The sequence below is a fragment of the Protopterus annectens genome, chromosome 9.part0 (genome assembly GCF_019279795.1).
Source record: "Protopterus annectens isolate FY-2018-M chromosome 9.part0, PAN1.0, whole genome shotgun sequence".
NCBI lineage: Eukaryota > Metazoa > Chordata > Ceratodontiformes > Protopteridae > Protopterus > Protopterus annectens.
The window spans coordinates 1,785,655,305-1,785,673,936 of NC_056743.1; the positions used below are offsets into that span (position 1 = coordinate 1,785,655,305).

Below are 18,632 nucleotides of genomic sequence, written 5' to 3' on the forward strand. Positions count from 1 at the left end.
TAGTGTGGGAATCAGAGTAAGATGACCAGATGTATGTGATGTCATTCTGTAATCCAGCACTGAAATGATGTTTTAATACTAGATGAGACAAAAGTCTCAGGACATTCTGTTTTTGAAACCTGACAAAGAAGGAAGACCACTGTCCCACTTCATCATGTCTTGTTTAGTAACAGGGAACAGTAATTCTTTAGATCAGTCAGGAAAATATAATAAGATTAGTTAAGCACTGTTTTTCTGTATTTGTGTGAATCTATGTTATTTTTAATATTTCCTGTGGTTGAAACTGGTGTTTATTGTAAATAGATATTTATTATTTTTATATTCTTAAATATATTTAAACTTTTCATTGTGGGTGTTCTTTTAGAGAATATTTTAACCTGTGAGAGTACTTATATTGGTGACACTGTGGCCGTTCCTAAAAGCCTTGCTGCTTTGGTCAAATACTGCCATTTGTATTAGTATTAATTTTGCTCAGTATAATTGGGTACCCTTGTAAGTGCATTAGTGTAGCTGGGTGGTGACAGTGTAACTACGGGTCTATATTATAAGTTTGAAAGGACAAAACAGTGAACGCTCATATGAGCGAAAATGGCGGACATCGAAGGGGGTCTTTTGGGATTGCAGTACAGTGGAGATGGGTATATTTGCCTTTTCCTCACTGTGGTGCAATCTCTTAGTTGGAGTATATAGTTAGCGGGAGGTGTGGGGGGCGCAGCCCCCCACAGTAAGGAGTTCGATGTCCGCCATTTTTGCTCATATGAGCATTCACAGTTTTGTCCTTTCGATCTTATAATATAGACCCTGTAACTACTACCCTATAGTCTGGGCAAAGTTTGCACAGCTAGTAAATCTGTGCAAGCCTTTCTCAGGTGAGAGAGAGAGTGTGTGTGTGTGTGTGTGTGTGTGTGTGTGTGTGTGTGTGTGTGTGTGTGTGTGTGTGTGTGAAAATCAAATCTCAAACTGTCAGCTAATTGGAGAAGGGACACAGAGCACTGATTTCACATAGAGGGTGGTGGAGGACTTGGCTTGGAACACTGGGCTTTGGACTCAACTCTAAAGCTTTGCCAGTGGGGAGTCGTATTGGAAGCCTAGAGAGGGAGAGAGAGCGACAGAGGGGGAGAGAGAGAGAGAGAGAGAGAGACCCAGCCCCCGGACTGTGTTCCCTGTGTGCTCTTAAGGGAAACTGTGCTTGGTGCAGAGAGCTGCATCTGGAAATACTGTATATACATCTATCTTTGTTTTACGTGAACGCCCCTCTCCAGTGTCAGTGGTGAGGATTAAGGCTCCTTGATTATTGGCCCAAAGCAAGAACGTCACAGTCAGCATTAATAATCATGCATTTGTAATGGTGAGATGACAATGTCATCCCTCAGAACAGAGATGGCAAATTTTGTTGAGAAGAAAAAAAAAAGAAGAAGAAGCCATAACTTTGTTTCAGGATGCAAAACATATGAATTACCTGTGATGAATGTTCTGAAGGAATCCTTGGCTGCTAGAAAACTCGTCAGTTTTAAGGTTGTTTCAGTTTCTGAACCTGAGTATCTGACTGAAGAAGAAAGGAAAACTCAGAAAAATAGAGCCCTTTATACTTTCTGTTGAGCTCCTGCAGGATTCCAAATGGTTGCAGAACACTTCTTTCTACTTTTGACAGTACAGAAACCAGCATAGCTCCAGGCATCAACACTGGGTTACCACAAATTTTTGGTGGAGTATTTTTCTCTCATTTTGGTGGAAGCACAGATGCAGGGCCTTAGAGCATACTCTGGCCATACAATCACTGTCCGGAATATGTCCTCAGACCAAGGTCTTGTTCAGCACCTGCATTGGTCCTCAAAGTAAGTTTTCATATCCATGCTAGCAGCTGCTTCTTGCAAGAAAGTAATCAGCATCTCTGGAGAAGATGCCACTTTTTTCTTAGGTATAGATGCTGATTTAGATGGTCATTTATTCTCCCAACATGTTTTCTGCCTCTTTAGTTTTAAACCCTGTTTTATTCTTTCAGCATTTCTTCTAGTTCTAGTTCAGAAAGTACTACTCAAGACCATTGCCATAGGTTCATAGATTAGTACTAATCTATGAACCTATCTATGAACATTTCTTCTAGTTCAGAAAGTACTACTCAAGACCATTGTCAGCTTGACCACCTAGCCTGACCTGGACACAGATTGACCCATTTGTTTCTAGTGCATTTGACTGACAATCACATAGAGGGCAGTGCAAAGTACTGCCTTCAGCAGAAATGACAACAGGGTGAATTCTGTTTCCCAAGTCTGCTGTAAATGTTTTTTGCAGGAAAGGTAGAGGGACTTTTTTACCACAGAAGTTACACTTTCTAATTTCCTTAAAAATTTGTCTTTTGTTCAGAAGGGGAATTTAATGGAAAGGACTCTAATTAGATGTCATAGATGTTTTCACCTTCTGCTAATATAAACATCACTGTGTTGGTAGATTCTGTGTTTAATCATGGCTTACTTTCAAGTATCAGTTAACAATAATCTGTTTTCATGTGGCTGTTCAATACAGCAGCCAAATATTTTTTGTTTTCTGCATACCTTCTTTCCCTAGTCCTTATGTATTTTGGGTGCATTATTCACTATTGCTGTGTTTATTTGTGCCATGCAAACAGTGGCGGCTGGTGACTTCAAATCACAGGGGGGCTGCAGGAGACGCTGAATGGGTGGGGTCAAAGGGAAGGGGTGTGGTCAACAATAAAGGGGAGGAGCTATGCACAAAACCACAAAAAAACTAACTTTAATTAAATACGCTGCCCTGGGTGGCAAACCATCATTATGAAAGTCCAATCAAGACAAAAATAAGTGTAGAAGAATAAAAATATTTCAATGCATTGGCTGCATGACAGCTTACTTAATATCTAGATGGAAACAAAAGGTTGTGAGGCATGAAAAAATAAATTACTTTTTAAATACATTACTGGAATGCCAGTCAAAATCAAGTATAAGAAAAAACAGAAGCACTCAACTCAAACCACTTCTCCTTGCACTGCAGTTCTAATTATAATATATTCAGCTTTATTAAAGTACCAAGCAACATGCTGAAAGTAGAAATCTATGTGATGCCCCCACTTGTAAAAATGTTTCTTATCCAAAAAGACCTGCTGCCTGACAACTTGTTTCATGGGGAAAACATGATAAAAGTAAAAAATGAAAAGCAAACAAGAAACAAGCTCAAGATACATTGCTTAAAGGATTACTGTACAGGTTATGGACCACACATGATTGGCATTCTGTTTAGTTTACGGGTAAAGCCTGTAGAGATGACTGGAAGTCTCCAACAAGTGTAATGAGCTTTTTAAAATAATGGAATCCTGTCCTTAATACCCAAGGCTTATACATTATCTAGTCAAGTATTCTCTGCATGGCAACAACAGAAAGGCTTTCAATGTTGGCAATTTTAACAGTATGCTTATTAAAGCTTACTTGCATCTTACGATGTCAGACAAGCTTACCTTATGGTCATTAAAGCATTGCTACTTAAACACAGAGCAACAGGCACTTTGAGTAATAAGCATAAATCAACAGTACAAAATATGACAGAAACCAGACCATTCTGCAAAATCAAGGACAGATGAAAAGCCACTGTAGTACTTATGCAGTGTGTCCTCCCATCCAAGGTAGATACAACTACTCCTTGCCTTGCTTTGGACACATCCAGAGTCACTACATGGGGAGTGGGGTGCAACAAGCATGTCACAATTTGAAATCTCTCTGGCTGACTGTGATGGCCCTGACACATTTGTCATACCTCTCAACTTCAAGAGCAAGAAATCTGGACAAAGCCATACACAGAAGTGGGACAAAGGCACAACAATAAGGACAATTTTTAAATATTGCTCTAATAAACTTAGAAAGATAATAGAATAGGTCTTGCATTAGTATGAATTTTCTGAAGGGTATAAAATCTGAAACTCAAATGTCTGTCATTTTCTAACTTCAGTCTTTAGTGATTTGTCACTAGTTTGCCACAACACAATTTTATGAAAAATGGACCAAAAATGTGATGCAAAAATATAAAATAGACACACAATACAGCTTCTACCTGTCAAAGAAGGGACACTTTAATATTAGTACTGCTACCTTGAGCAGCTGACAAAATAAAAGAATCTACATGCATTTCAAGTAATCTATAACTTTGATTATTACAGTTATTTCTTAATTGTAAACCCTCCATGTTTTCTTCCAAAATTGCTATTTTATGGAGGGATTATTAGGGGAAGAGCAACATTTTGAGCCAAAAATTGGGGACAGTTGAGAGGTTGGCTATGCCTAATTTATAAAGCAATTTATTTGCATGTACCTCTCAACCTGTTAATGCAGTAAATCTGAACAAGGCCAAATATATTGGGGCACATATAAACAGTACTAAAATTGCTCTTGTATAAATTGAGACAGTTGATAGAACGGCTCTTACTTTAACATGCATTTTATGAAGGTTATGAAGTCTGAAACTTATTATTTAGTGACTTGGCAAATCATTTAGGAATTAAAACTACAAATTTTATGAACAACAAACCAAAAATAAGAAGCAAAAATCTATTCATTCTTTGAAAATCTGGACAGTTGGGAGGTATAGTTCAGCTGGGCCTGTCTGAGTTTGCTGCCCTTCCCTGACAAAATAATGGTTGAACTGGAGCCTCTGCAGCCATTCCAATTAACCATTACTTGGCTATTTCACTCCATTTACCATAAACACTAATGTGTATACTGCTTTACTTCAATGATTGGACTTCATTTGAAAGTTTTATTTTGTATTTTACAGCACAAACATTAAGTCATCTGTTAAACAAAGCAATGCAGTCTCACAGTGAAAACTTAGCATTAAAACTTCTCTGCCCTTGAAACTCACATTCATTGAAACAGCATTGAAACCCACATTCAAAGAAAATACATTTTGCCAGTGGCAGATAAAGATTAATTTTGGGCTGTTTTCAATAAAAGGCCCCTTGTATATGAAACATACATGTGCTCTTTGATACACCTTCCTCATTGTACTAAAAATTATATTCCTTGTACAATACAGTACACTTGTTAGAGGGTGTTTTAAATTTGTTTTGAACATTTTTCCAGTAAGCAATGAAACAAAATATATGCACCCATAATGGCAAAACTGCCCAGTTGAGAACATTTATCATAAAAAAGTCTTCTCAGACTTCCACAGTCCACCATTATTAGTAAATATACACAATTCTACAGTCCACCATTATTAGTAAATATGCACAATTCCACAGTCCACCATTATCAGTAAATATGCACAATTCTACAGTCCACCATTATCAGTAAATATGCACAATTCTACAGTGCACCTTTATCAGTAAATATGCAGAATTCTACAGTCGATATTCAGTGAATTCAGTTCTTGCCATAGCTGTCAACCTTAGCACAAAACCTGGACGAAGCCAATAATGGGGAATACAGTCCAAAATAGGGACAAATTTAAAATATTCATCTTATAAACTTAGAAAATTGCTAGAAAAAAGGTTGTGCTACTATGTATTCTGAAGAACATGAAGTTTGAAATTCAAATGCCGGTCAATTTTATCATGACAGAACAAAACAATTTTCAGCAGAGACGCAGGGATTAATACTGCAGACACGCCTTTGTAAAATGGCAGGGCATCAGAGCAAATCCACACAAACACAGAGAGGAGATGCAGACTCCACACAGAAGCCACCCCAACCAAGAATCAAACCAGAAAACCTATAGCTGTGAGGCAACAATACTACCACTGCACCATCAAATCTGCAAGTAAGAATTAAGCATTCAGAAACTGAAGTCTGAAATTAAATGTCAGTCAATTTTATCATGGACAGAACAAAACAATTTTCAGCAGAGACGCAGGATTAATACTGCAGACACGCTCTTTGTAAAATGGCAGGCACCAGAGCAAATCCACACAAACACAGAGAGGAGATGCAGACCACACAGAGAAGCCACCCCAACCAAGAATCAAACCAGAAAACCTATAGCTGTGAGGCAACAATACTACCACTGCACCATCAAATCTGCAAGGAATTAAGCATTTAGCAACCTGAAGTCTGAAATTCAAATGTCGTCAATTTTACTGCGGACAGAACAAAAACAATTTTCAGCAGAGACGCAGTAATTAATACCGCAGACACGCCTTTGTAAAATGGCAGGGCACCAGTGGAAATCCACACAAACACAGGAGGAGATGCAGACTCCACACAGAAACCACCCCAACCAAGAATCAAACCAGAAAACCTACAGCTGTGAGGCAACAATACTACCACTGCACCATCAAATCTGCAAGGAATTAAACATTCAGAAACCTGAAGTCTGAAATTCAAATGCCTGTCAATTTTTTCATGGACAGAACAAAACAATTTTCAGCAGAGACGAGGGATTAATACTGCAGACACGCTTTTGTAAAATGGCAGGGCACCAGAGCAAATCCACACAAATACAGGGAGGAGATGCAGACAGAAGCCACTAACCAAGAATCAAACCAGAAAACCTATAGTTGTGAGGTAACAATACTATCACTGCACCATCAATTATACAAGGAATTAAACATTCAGAAACCTGAAGTCTGAAATTCAAATGCCTGTCAATTTTACTGGACAGAACAAAACCAATTTCAGCAGAGACGCGGGGATTAAAACTGCAGACACATCTTTGTAAAATGGCAGGGCACCAGAGCAAATCCACACAAACACAGGCAGAGATGCAGACTCCAATCAGAAGCCACCCCAACCAAGAATCAAACCAGAAAACCTATAGCTGTGAGGCAACAATACTACCACCGCACCATCAATTTTGTAAGGAATTAAACATTCAGAAACCTGAAGTCTGAAATTCAAATGCCTGTCAATTTTACTGCGGACAGAACAAAACCAATTTTCAGCAGGGATTAAAACTGGCAGACACGCTTTGTAAAATGGCAGGGCACCAGAGCAAATCCACACAAACACATGGAGGAGATGCAGACTCCACACAGAAGCCACCTCAACCAAGAATCAAACCAGAAAACCTATAGCAGTGAGGCAACAATACTACTACTGCACCATCAAATACGCAAGGAATTAAACATTCAGAAACCCTTAAGTCTGAAATTCAAATGCCTGTCAATTTTATTTAACATTTTTAATCAGGACAGTCTGACTTGGAACAAATAAACAATTTTCAGCAGAGGCCCAGGAAGAAATAATGCAGACATGTCTTTGTAACATGGGAGGACACAAAAGCAAACCCACACAAACACAGGGAGAAGATACAGACCCCACAAAGAAGGAACCCCAGCCAAGAATCAAACCCAAGAACCTGCAGCTGTGAGTAACAATGCTACTACTACACCATCAAATATCAAGCATTGCAACATTTACAAACCACAGATATTATGAGGAACAGATCAGATCGAATATGAGGCAAAAATTGAAATTTTACAAATGGTGGTGGGTAGGAACTCAAGTCTTTAACACCTGCATACAGGGTACAGGGTCTGGCCTGAGGTATTCCTACCACACCACCAAAAGCACCTGGGCATTTTCACACACACACACAGACACACACACACACACACACACACACACACACACACACACACACACACACACACACACAAATACACAAACTCCAGTAAAGCACAAGCACCATACACAAACTCCAGTAAAGCACAAGCACCATACACACACAAATAAACATTGTAAATTAAAAGCACAAACTCCATACAAATAAACCAGTAAAGCTACACAAGCACCATACACAAACTGCAGTAAAGCGCAAGCACCATACACACACAAATAAACATTGTAAATTAAAAAGCACAAACTCCATACAAATAAACATTGTAAATTAAAAGGCACCTTACCTGAATACATCCAGCTAACGACATCCTTCCTACAAGAATACTGAAGACCCGCGAGATCCCTAGATCCCTAATGCTCTTCGAGTCCCTGCTGCTCCCTCTTGCAGTCCGGACGCGACTCCATATCCTTGATGGGTCTGTGCACTGTAAAAGTGCACAGACGCCTCCTTGTGTCCCCTATGGGGACGGGCCGGATCGCCTTGAGCATGCGACAGACCGACAGTAGTCGGACTCGGGTCTATGCGCATGCGCAAGTCCGCTAATTTTGAAAAATTATTTTTTTTATTTTTCACACAGGCAACAATACTACCACTGCACCATCAAATCTGCAAGGAATTAAGCATTCAGAAACCTGTAGTCTGAAATTCAAATGCCGGTCAATTTTACTGCGGACAGAACAAAAACAATTTTCAGCAGAGGCTTAGGGATTAATACTGCAGAACCGCCTTTGTAAAATGGCAGGGCACCAGAGCAAATCCACACAAACACAGAGAGGAGATGCAGACTCCACACAGAAGCCACCCCAACCAAGAATCAAACCAGAAAACCTATAGCTGTGAGGCAACAATACTACCACTGCACCATCAAATCTGCAAGGAATTAAGCATTCAGAAACCTGAAGTCTGAAATTCAAATGCGGTCAATTTACTGCGGACAGAACAAAAACAATTTTCAGCAGAGACGCAGGGAATTAATACTGCAGACACGTCTTTGTAAAATGGCAGGGCACCAGAGGAAATCCACACAAACACAGGGAGGAGATGCAGACTCCACACAGAAACCACCCCAACCAAGAATCAAACCAGAAAACCTACAGCTGTGAGGCAACAATACTACCACTGCACCATCAAATCTGCAAGGAATTAAACATTCAGAAACCTGAAGTCTGAAATTCAAATGCCTGTCAATTTTATCATGACAGAACAAAACAATTTTCAGCAGAGACGCAGGGATTAATACTGCAGACACGTCTTTGTAAAATGGCAGGGCACCAGAGCAAATCCACACAAATACAGGGAGGAGATGCAGACAGAAGCCACCCCAACCAAGAATCAAACCAGAAAACCTATAGTTGTGAGGTAACAATACTATCACTGCACCATCAATTATACAAGGAATTAAACATTCAGAAACCTGAAGTCTGAAATTCAAATGCCTGTCAATTTTACTGCGGACAGAACAAAACCAATTTTCAGCAGAGACGCAGGGATTAAAACTGCAGACACATCTTTGTAAAATGGCAGGGCACCAGAGCAAATCCACACAAACACAGGCAGGAGATGCAGACTCCAAACAGAAGCCACCCCAACCAAGAATCAAACCAGAAAACCTATAGCTGTGAGGCAACAATACTACCACCGCACCATCAATTTTGCAAGGAATTAAACATTCAGAAACCTGAAGTCTGAAATTCAAATGCCTGTCAATTTTACTGCGGACAGAACAAAACCAATTTTCAGCAGGGATTAAAACTGCAGACACGTCTTTGTAAAATGGCAGGGCACCAGAGCAAATCCACACAAACACATGGAGGAGATGCAGACTCCACACAGAAGCCACCTCAACCAAGAATCAAACCAGAAAACCTATAGCAGTGAGGCAACAATACTACTACTGCACCATCAAATACGCAAGGAATTAAACATTCAGAAACCCTTAAGTCTGAAATTCAAATGCCTGTCAATTTTATTTAACATTTTTTAATCAGGACAGTCTGACTTGGAACAAATAAACAATTTTCAGCAGAGGCCCAGGAAGAAATAATGCAGACATGTCTTTGTAACATGGGAGGACACAAAAGCAAACCCACACAAACACAGGAGAAGATACAGACCCACAAAGAAGGAACCCCAGCCAAGAATCAAACCCAAGAACCTGCAGCTGTGAGGCAACAATGCTACTACTACACCATCAAATATCAAGCATTGCAACATTTACAAACCACAGATATTATGAGGAACAGATCAGATCGAATATGAGGCAAAAATCTGAAATTTTTTTACAAATGGTGGTGGGTAGGGAACTCAAGTCTTTAACACCTGCATACAGGGTACAGGGTTCAAGCCTGAGGCATTCCCTACCACACCACCAAAAAGCACCTGGGCATTTTCACACACACACACACACAGACACACACACACACACACACACACACACACACACACACACACACACACACACACACACAAATACACAAACTCCAGTAAAGCACAAGCACCATACACAAACTCCAGTAAAGCACAAGCACCATACACACACAAATAAACATTGTAAATTAAAAAGCACAAACTCCATACAAATAAACCAGTAAAGCACAAGCACCATACACAAACTCCAGTAAAGCACAAGCACCATACACACACAAATAAACATTGTAAATTAAAAAGCACAAACTCCATACAAATAAACATTGTAAATTAAAAGGCACCTTACCTGAATACATCCAGCTAACGTACATCCTTCCCGCGCAATACTGAAGACCCGCGAGATCCCGAGATCCCTAATGCTCTGTCCCGAGTCCCTGCTGCTCCTCTTGCAGTCCGGACGCGACCCATAATCCTGGCGGGTCTGTGCACTGTAAAAGTGCACAGACGTCTCCTTGTGTCCCCTATGGGGACGGCGGACTGCCTTGAGCATGCGATAGACCGACAGTAGTCGGGACTCGGTCTATGCGCATGCTGTCCGCGAATTTTTGAAAAATAATTTTTTTTATTTTTCATTTTTCTTTCTTTATTTTTGAGGGGGCTGCAGTCCGGCAGCCCTATGCCACGAGCCGCCCCTGCATGCAAAAGTTATTTAGTGAGTGCGGCTTCAGTGCTTGCTTCTTTAGATAATGCCTGGGTACATGCCATTTCTGGAAGCTGCTTTCCTGTTCTCAGCCATGAGTCATTTTTGGTGGGATGGTCCTTTTGCAAGTCTCCCACAAAGGTGGGTGAGACAGCTCTGACTTTTTGATTCCATATTCTTGGCTGGATTGTTCCAGTCCTGTGCCTGCTGTAAAATTCCAGATCACTAGTATGGCATTCAGGCTTCATCCCTCTGCAGAACTGAGCTAGGAAAAATGACTAAGATAACTATGGTTAACACTGTTGCTTCAGGTAATAATCTGTCTGCCTTTATTGCTTCTTGTCTGCAAAATGCTGTTTACTCATCTGTGGGGGTTGGTGCTTCATCCACATGCCAGGACTTTGTCATTAGACCTAGGCGATTCACACTTTAATTCCAAGCATTTGAGAAGTTTCAGCAGAAGTGTTTTGCATCTTAAATGAAGCCAGGAAGCTTTTTACTAAGAAAACATTGTCTATTTAACTGGAAAACATGTCTTTAATTCAACTATCAAGTCATTTAGTAAGCCAAAATCTTTCCAAATTCCGTAAGTATTACATTATCTAAGCCACCTGTATTAAACATGCTAACATTACGTATCTACTTAACTGCATTTTCAGTATATTTTATCTTGTATGTCTCCATGGATCCTACAGTTAAAGCTTCCTTAAAAGGAATTCTTTGTTTTGAGATCCCCTCAGTATACATTCTGTGCAGTTTTCAGCTTGTTTGAGATCACCTCAGTATACATTCTGTGCTGTCTTCAGCTTGGACTGTAGGATAAATAGATGATCTTGACCCCCTTTCAGACAGTTTCTGCAGACTTAATGTTTTTTTCATGGAGGACACTCCTGTTGAGAGCAGAAACATCTGGAGGGATCTCTGAAAGGCAGACCATTGTGTGCAACATATCCCATGCTGTATTTCACAATCATAGTGTAGCTTTTGGGAATAATCTGTCTTGTGCTGTATTTTTAATCAACATATACAGCTGTCATTCTTTTTCAAAGGAGGAAAACAAATGCTATCGGCTGTTATTTATGCTATAACAACTTGGATGTAACAGGCGCAGAACCTTAGGTTTTAGAAAAATGTGATAAACTCTTTGTATCGTTCATGAAGGAGAGCCAGTGTATATAGAGCCAATAACCAAACAGACTTTTATCAGTTTCTTACCCATTGTACTTCCTTTTATTAATGAGAACTAAAACAAAACACTGGTAGAGATAGTTATGGCACGGTCATGAACATCTATACTAAGAGCATATGTGAAGCTTTACTCTGATCATCTATCCACACATCTGCCAAGCAGTATAAAATAGGTGCACATAACGGAACATAGATAAACTCCGACTGGGCAGTACAGAAGGTTAATCCTGCCTTGTGTCTCCATCCAGAATTACTCATACACAGCTACTTGGTATTCTCTCCACTTCTCATACCAGTGCTTCATGAGTCCACTCTGAAAAACATGGTAGAGTTGTGTGAGGTGCTGACTATAAAAGTAGATCTATGGGAGATATACTCTTCCAGCAGTATACATATATATATATATATGTATATATATATATATATATATATGTATATATCTTCCCATATTCCCCCTTGGGTTTATATTTTCAGTACTGTGAATTCCCTCCTACAATCCCCTTTTGTATTTGCATTTGGATAAGTATTTAAATTGTCAAAAACTTGTGATGTTAGAGTTATGCAGCCTTGAAGGACTGAATTGCATAGGATAATACTGATTTTTTTTTATTTTTTTCCAGGTTATTAGCCAACTGTTTTTCAAAGGTACTTTTAACTGCTGAGGGAAACAGCCACATTGACAACTGACTTTTTTTATACATAGAAAACAATTACTTCTGCAAGTGCCTGTCACTCGAAGGGTTTCTGTTATAACTGCTTCATGCAATAGCATTTTACTTGCCATTTGCAGCTGTGCTGTGCTATTATGCTGCTGTGCAATGTGCTGCACTGATACACAAGTGTATGCTGCTGTGTGGCGCACTGCACTGATACATAAGGGTATGCTGCTGTTGCACTGATCCATATGCTGTTATGCTCCTGTGTGGTGCATTGCACTGATACATATACTGTTATGCTGCTGTGTGGTGCACTGCACTGATACATATATCTATGCTGCTATGTGGAGTGCTGCACTGATCCATATACTGTTGTGCTGCTGTGTGGCATGCTGCACTGATACATATACTGTTATGTTACTGTGTGTGGCATGCTGCACTGATTCATATACTGTTATGCTGCTGTGTGGTTCACTGCACGGATCCATTTACTGTTATGCTGCTGTGTGGTGCACTGCACTGATACATATGTGTATGCTGCTGTGTGGCGCACTGCACTGATACATATGTGCATGCTGCTGTGTGGCACACTGCACTGATGCATATGTGTATGCTGCTGTAGCACTGCACTGATACATATGTGTATGCTGCTGTGTGGTGCGCTGCACTGATCCATATACTGTTATGCTGCTGTGTGGCACGCTGCACTGATACATATACTGTGCTGCTGTGTAGCATGCTGCACTGATACATTTACTGTTGTGCTGCTGTGTGGCATGCTGCACTGATGCATATACTGTTATGCTGCTGTGTGGCGTGCTGCACTGATCCATATACTGTTATGCTGCTGTGTGGCACACTGCACTGATCTATTTACTGTTATGCTGCTGTGTGGCACACTGCACTGATACATATGTGTATGCTGCTGTGTGCTGCGCTGCACTGATTCATATAGAGTTGTGCTGCTGTGTGGCGAGCTGCACTAATCCATACGTGTAGCGTAGGAGCTGGCATATTATCAGTGTCCACCTTCATTAACAGTAAAATTAACATACAACCAGGTCACAGAAGAAGGGCCAACTAAAAAAAATGCATTTACAGTGGCAATAGAGTACCAGGCTAAATATGCACATAGTAGCTGCATTTGTGAATTGTTGTATGCAGACAATGTAAATAGCATGTTTGTTACTGCTGTTTGCATAACAGCTGAAGGATATGACTTCTCCAATGTGAATAAAGAAAGATGCCTTTGCATTTAATTTGAGAGTTTTGTGACTGATTAATATATTTATGCATTGCATGTTGTAATCTCTAAAACCCATGACAACATTGAGTTCTGATTCCAGGATGACCAAGGAACTTGGATCTGCAAAACTAGCCTATTAATAAACTGAGAACTTTATGAATAAAACAGTACAGCAGAAGAAAATCTGGACATCTGTGTGCGTGTCAGAGTTTATGGAAGAGATGCTTTATTGCATTTGGAAAGTATACTGTGTGCTAAAATGGAATAATTTTATTGTTTCATTTTGATATTTTTGTCTTTGTAGGACTCCGGCTATTACCTGATTGTTATATATGTCTATTTAACAAATGTTTAGTTTGGAATGCTTGCTTTCAAACCTGTAAGATGTCTTGCTAGGCAGTTATAATGGCATAAATCATGTTGCAGCTTGTCTGTTTGTTGAGCATTATGAATGACTGAAATATTTTGATTTAAGAATAAATGGATTCCGTATTATATCCATTTTCACATACTAAGAACTCATTTCAGTATTGGTAACTTGTGTTCCCGGATGATGAGTGGGTTATTTTTGTTATGCTGTTGTAAGAAGCTTTCTCACAGCAGATGCGTTGAACTTATGTTTGAGCAGTGATTCTCTCGTGTAAATTTATTTACTAATATGTTGTTTTCTCTCTGCTTTCAGTGTTTGACCGAGGTATTTTGTCTGAGATGGGGCAGCTAGGAGTTCTGGGTTCTACTATTAGAGGTAAGGTCATTCAGACTGTTAAACAATACTAGCAGGTACCTACCCAGATACATAAAACATCTCCCTGTACAGCTGAGTATTCAATAGTCTTTGTTCACAATGACTTCCATTTAAGTAACAAAGGTTTTGTAGAAATTTTGTTTTCTTTTAATATGAATTATTTCAATAACATATTTTATTTACTTACAAGGTAACTGGGCACAGTAAACCACTGTTTTTGTAAGTTGCTGGGAATGCTGGCAAGCAAATTTTTCTAGCTGTATTAACAGTTGTGTCATGCAGTTCATGTCTGTGTCTAAGTGAAGGAAATAATTTGAAAGCATTGCACTAAGAGTAGCAAAATAAATTTATGTATGCATTGAACACTGCAATTGCACTCCAAAATCAGGAGAAATATAAACTTAAGTGCTTTCTTAATACACAAGACTCCATCTTAACTGTGCTTAGGGGGTGCAAAACAGCACACAGTGTTAAGATCAGGTCTCATGCTAAGCACTAATAGTGGATGCTGCTGGCCGGCCAGTAAGGAACAATGGCGCCAGGTAAAACAGCATTGCGATGACCCTCCACTGCCAACCAGTAACCAAGAAGCCTCAATCCTCACCACTGACAGCAGTGGGGAACGTTCACTGGGAGGATGACAGGTACACACACAGTATTTCCAGATGCAGCTCTCTGCATCAAGTGCATTTTCCCTTGAGAGCACACAGAGACCACAGTAAGTATGTGGCTGGTTTCTCCCTCTTCCTCCAGATCCCCAGTAAGACTCCCACTAGCACAGCTACAGAGTTGAGATCTCAGCTGAGTGACCAAGCAAAGACCTCCAGTGCCCTCTCTGTCCAACTAGTGATTCACATCCCTGCCCAAGTACCTGACACAAACACACTCTTTGAGATTTGATTTACACACACACACACACACACACACACACACACACACACACACACACACACACACACACACACACACACCTGGGAAAGGCTGGCATGTGTTTACTAGCTATGTCCCTTCTGCCCAGGCTATAAGGTAGTTATTACTGCCACCAGCCTCTCCTTATCAGCTGCTTTAAGGGTGTCCAATCTTACTGTAATATTAATATTAACACAAATGCTAGTTTGGCCAAGAGCAAGGCTATTAGGAGTGGCCCACACTGTGTCACCAAATAAACATGCAAGTACTCTCAAAACTTAAATATCTCTACACAGATCAGCCACAATGAAAGGTTTAAATATATTTAATAATAAATAATAAAAGAACAGGACAGTAGTAAATATATATTCACAGACATCAGAGTTCAAAACCGCAGGAAATATTTAACACAACATTGTAGGGCAGTCTTGAATAAATAAAGAAAAACATCTAAACTAAGCTTTACTATATTCCTGACTGCATCTAGGAGAATCACTATAACCTATAAATTGACTTAATTAGAGCAAGGCAGATATGGTAGATGGATCTTCTAGTTGTCAGGTCCAAGATAGAATGCAGAATGCTCTGTCTCACTAAGAAACTTTTCAAATTAGTATCTCAAAGTTTACTGCTGGGCTAGCTTGCCAAATGACATCATTTCTTGTCATCTGACATTTAGTCCCCAGGCCCAAACAACCATTGATGGCAGCTGGTAGCATTTAGCATCTACCTGTAAAAATATATAGCCCTCAGATCTTCGGCAGATGCTGGAAGTCATAAATAATTGCATTTCTTTACATTTCAAAACTAGTAATTAGTTCATCCTAAAGACAATACTGAACTCTTCTCAGAACAGACTCTCTCTAGCTGCATTGAAAACTGAAATAATACCATTTTTATTGCGTAGCCTGTAAAGTAATTTAATTTCAACTATTTTCCTAAAATATGCTGGACTGAAGTTAACCTCCTGTATTCCAGTTCCCACAGTTAAAATATATACATTTAGATAGTTATAATAGTGCATGTACATTTCTGTTTTCTTCCAGCAGGGCACACTGTGGATGTATCTCAAATACAAGCACTTTACAGAATATCCCTTCAACACACACCTGTACAAATCAGTTTCACATACACATGATATACAGTTCTAATACAGTTGTAACACAAGCATTTTATATAAATCATTTCGCTGTTCACCAATGACATATAATTATTTACAAAACTCCAGATAGCTGTGCTGGCAGCATCTCCTTTTGTGACAAGCATTTATAAGCTGTTAGAATCGTAGTCAATAAAATCAGTTAGTGTTGCATACAGAAGGTAATGTGGCATTTACTTAATATGGGGTTTACACCTTTTCAGCTCTCCAAGTAGGACGGAGAGGATGTGTCCAAACATATGACATCACAGTGGGTATGACTAACACTGATAGTTGTGAGAGAAATTAAATGAATTGAGCTGGGGGCATGGTGGTTGCTAGGCTCCCAGAAGCCATGGTATTCTGCAGTGCACTCTTTTTCCAACGTTTTGATCCCATGATGGCCTGAACAAAAATCATAATTAAGAAATGAAATTCTCTCAAGGAAGGAATAAAATATGTCCATGGTTTAATATTAATGATAGCAAGAGTTTTCAATAAAATGGAAAGATAAACACTTACATGTTGATCCAAAACCTGTTCTGTTAATGTTCCTGTATAGCAGGCCATTATGTTAGCAGGTTTCTTTCTTCTTCTTCCCCACTCACCATGTCCTTCTTTCTCCCCTCCACATTTTGTCTTTCTCTGTATGCCACTCTTCCCCCTTCCATATTTCCTGTTTCCATTTTTCCCTTCATATTTCCTTCTTTCTCCCCTCTACAGAGCCTTCTCTTTCTTTTCACTCCTGCTCCACTTTTCTGTCTCTCTGCCACCCCTAATTTATTTATTTCTCTTTCCTCTTTCAGATTTTTTTCTTTTTCTGCCTCCCATTTTACTTCCTGTCTCTTCCCACATTTCTCTCTCCCCCATCCAGACATACAGCCCTCAACTGTCTCCAATTTTGCATGACATTCCTAATTTTAACTCAAAAGTTTTGTGATTTTTAGTAGCCAGGTATCACTACTTGATTTATTTTGATGGACCAGTAAAGAATAACCCCACCTCTGTCACCACTGGCAGGCTAGCCAGCAGCAGGCAGCAGTTAGTTATGACTTACAAGTCTCAGCAATGTAGAAAGGAGGAAGTCAGATCACAGAGCTTACAAATGCAGTATAATTAATACTGAAAGCATCAAAATTGTTTTTTTTTAAAGAATCATGGATGTAAAAGAAATATTCTTCTGTACTTGTGAGTCCTTTGTCCTTCTGGTAGCTTATATGACAGTTGTCCCAACTTTTGTCCCCTCCCACCACTGTGGTTCAGCCAGTCTCATGACCAGACCTAATCAAGACCAGTCTAGCAGACAGTATACCAACAGGATGCAGTTGCAGGCAAGGTTAATCCAGGAACAGGGAACTGACTTTAAAAAGTAAAAAATAAATTGCAACACTAACACTGCCAGGGAAGTGCCTGGCTGCTGGCATGAAAGTAAATTGTCATTTTTTCCCACATTACATTTCTTAACCTACCCACATAAATAATCCACAACTTGAAATATAAGTCTATGTTAACTTCTTATAGTATCACTAGCAAACTGGGACATTTTTATTCCCTGCCACAGTTAATACAGGCAGAGGGTATACAAGGCATTAATCCGTGACTGTCCTGTTCAAAACTGGACTGGTGGCTAGGGTACTGCCTGTCAGAAAAATGTTCTTGATAGTCAGGAAATAAGGGTCTTTGTCAGGAAATCCAGTTTTGGTGAATACAGGAAAGGTATTTTGAATAATTGTGAGAGCCAGTGTATTCTGAAGTTGTTGTTGTTGTTGTGTCTTTCGGCTTTTCCCGGTTAGGGGTCACCACACGGAACTCCGGTCCGCTAATGATTGGCAGTAGATTTTTACGTGCAGAAATTGTTTCAGTTTTACTACCCGAAGCTGCAATGATAGGTCTAAATTTTAAATTCACTTCTCCCTTATGCACTTTAGGTATTCCAAACATTTTGGCTATTTTAGGAAATTCTGTATCCAAAAAGGTGTAGGTGTTATAATCAATACTGCCTTCATTAAATAAATCAAATAAATAACTGTCAACCTTACAAAAGCTTTCCTGAACTAATCTGCTGTTGACTTTAACATAATTTCTAGTTTACATTTTTTAAAAAAATTTTGTTTTATGTT

At 39.5% G+C, this 18,632-nt stretch overlaps 1 protein-coding gene across 4 annotated transcripts in view; it reads left to right on the forward strand.

The window, feature by feature from the left end:
* Positions 1-18,632, forward strand: part of GCDH (glutaryl-CoA dehydrogenase) — a 455,659-nt gene that overhangs the window by 110,189 nt on the left and 326,838 nt on the right. For all 4 annotated transcript variants that reach the window (XM_044084655.1, XM_044084654.1, XM_044084653.1 and 1 more), the window contains exon 4: positions 14,403-14,465. In XM_044084655.1, coding sequence (XP_043940590.1) covers positions 14,403-14,465 — 63 coding nt within the window. The remainder of the gene's footprint in view (positions 1-14,402; positions 14,466-18,632) is intronic.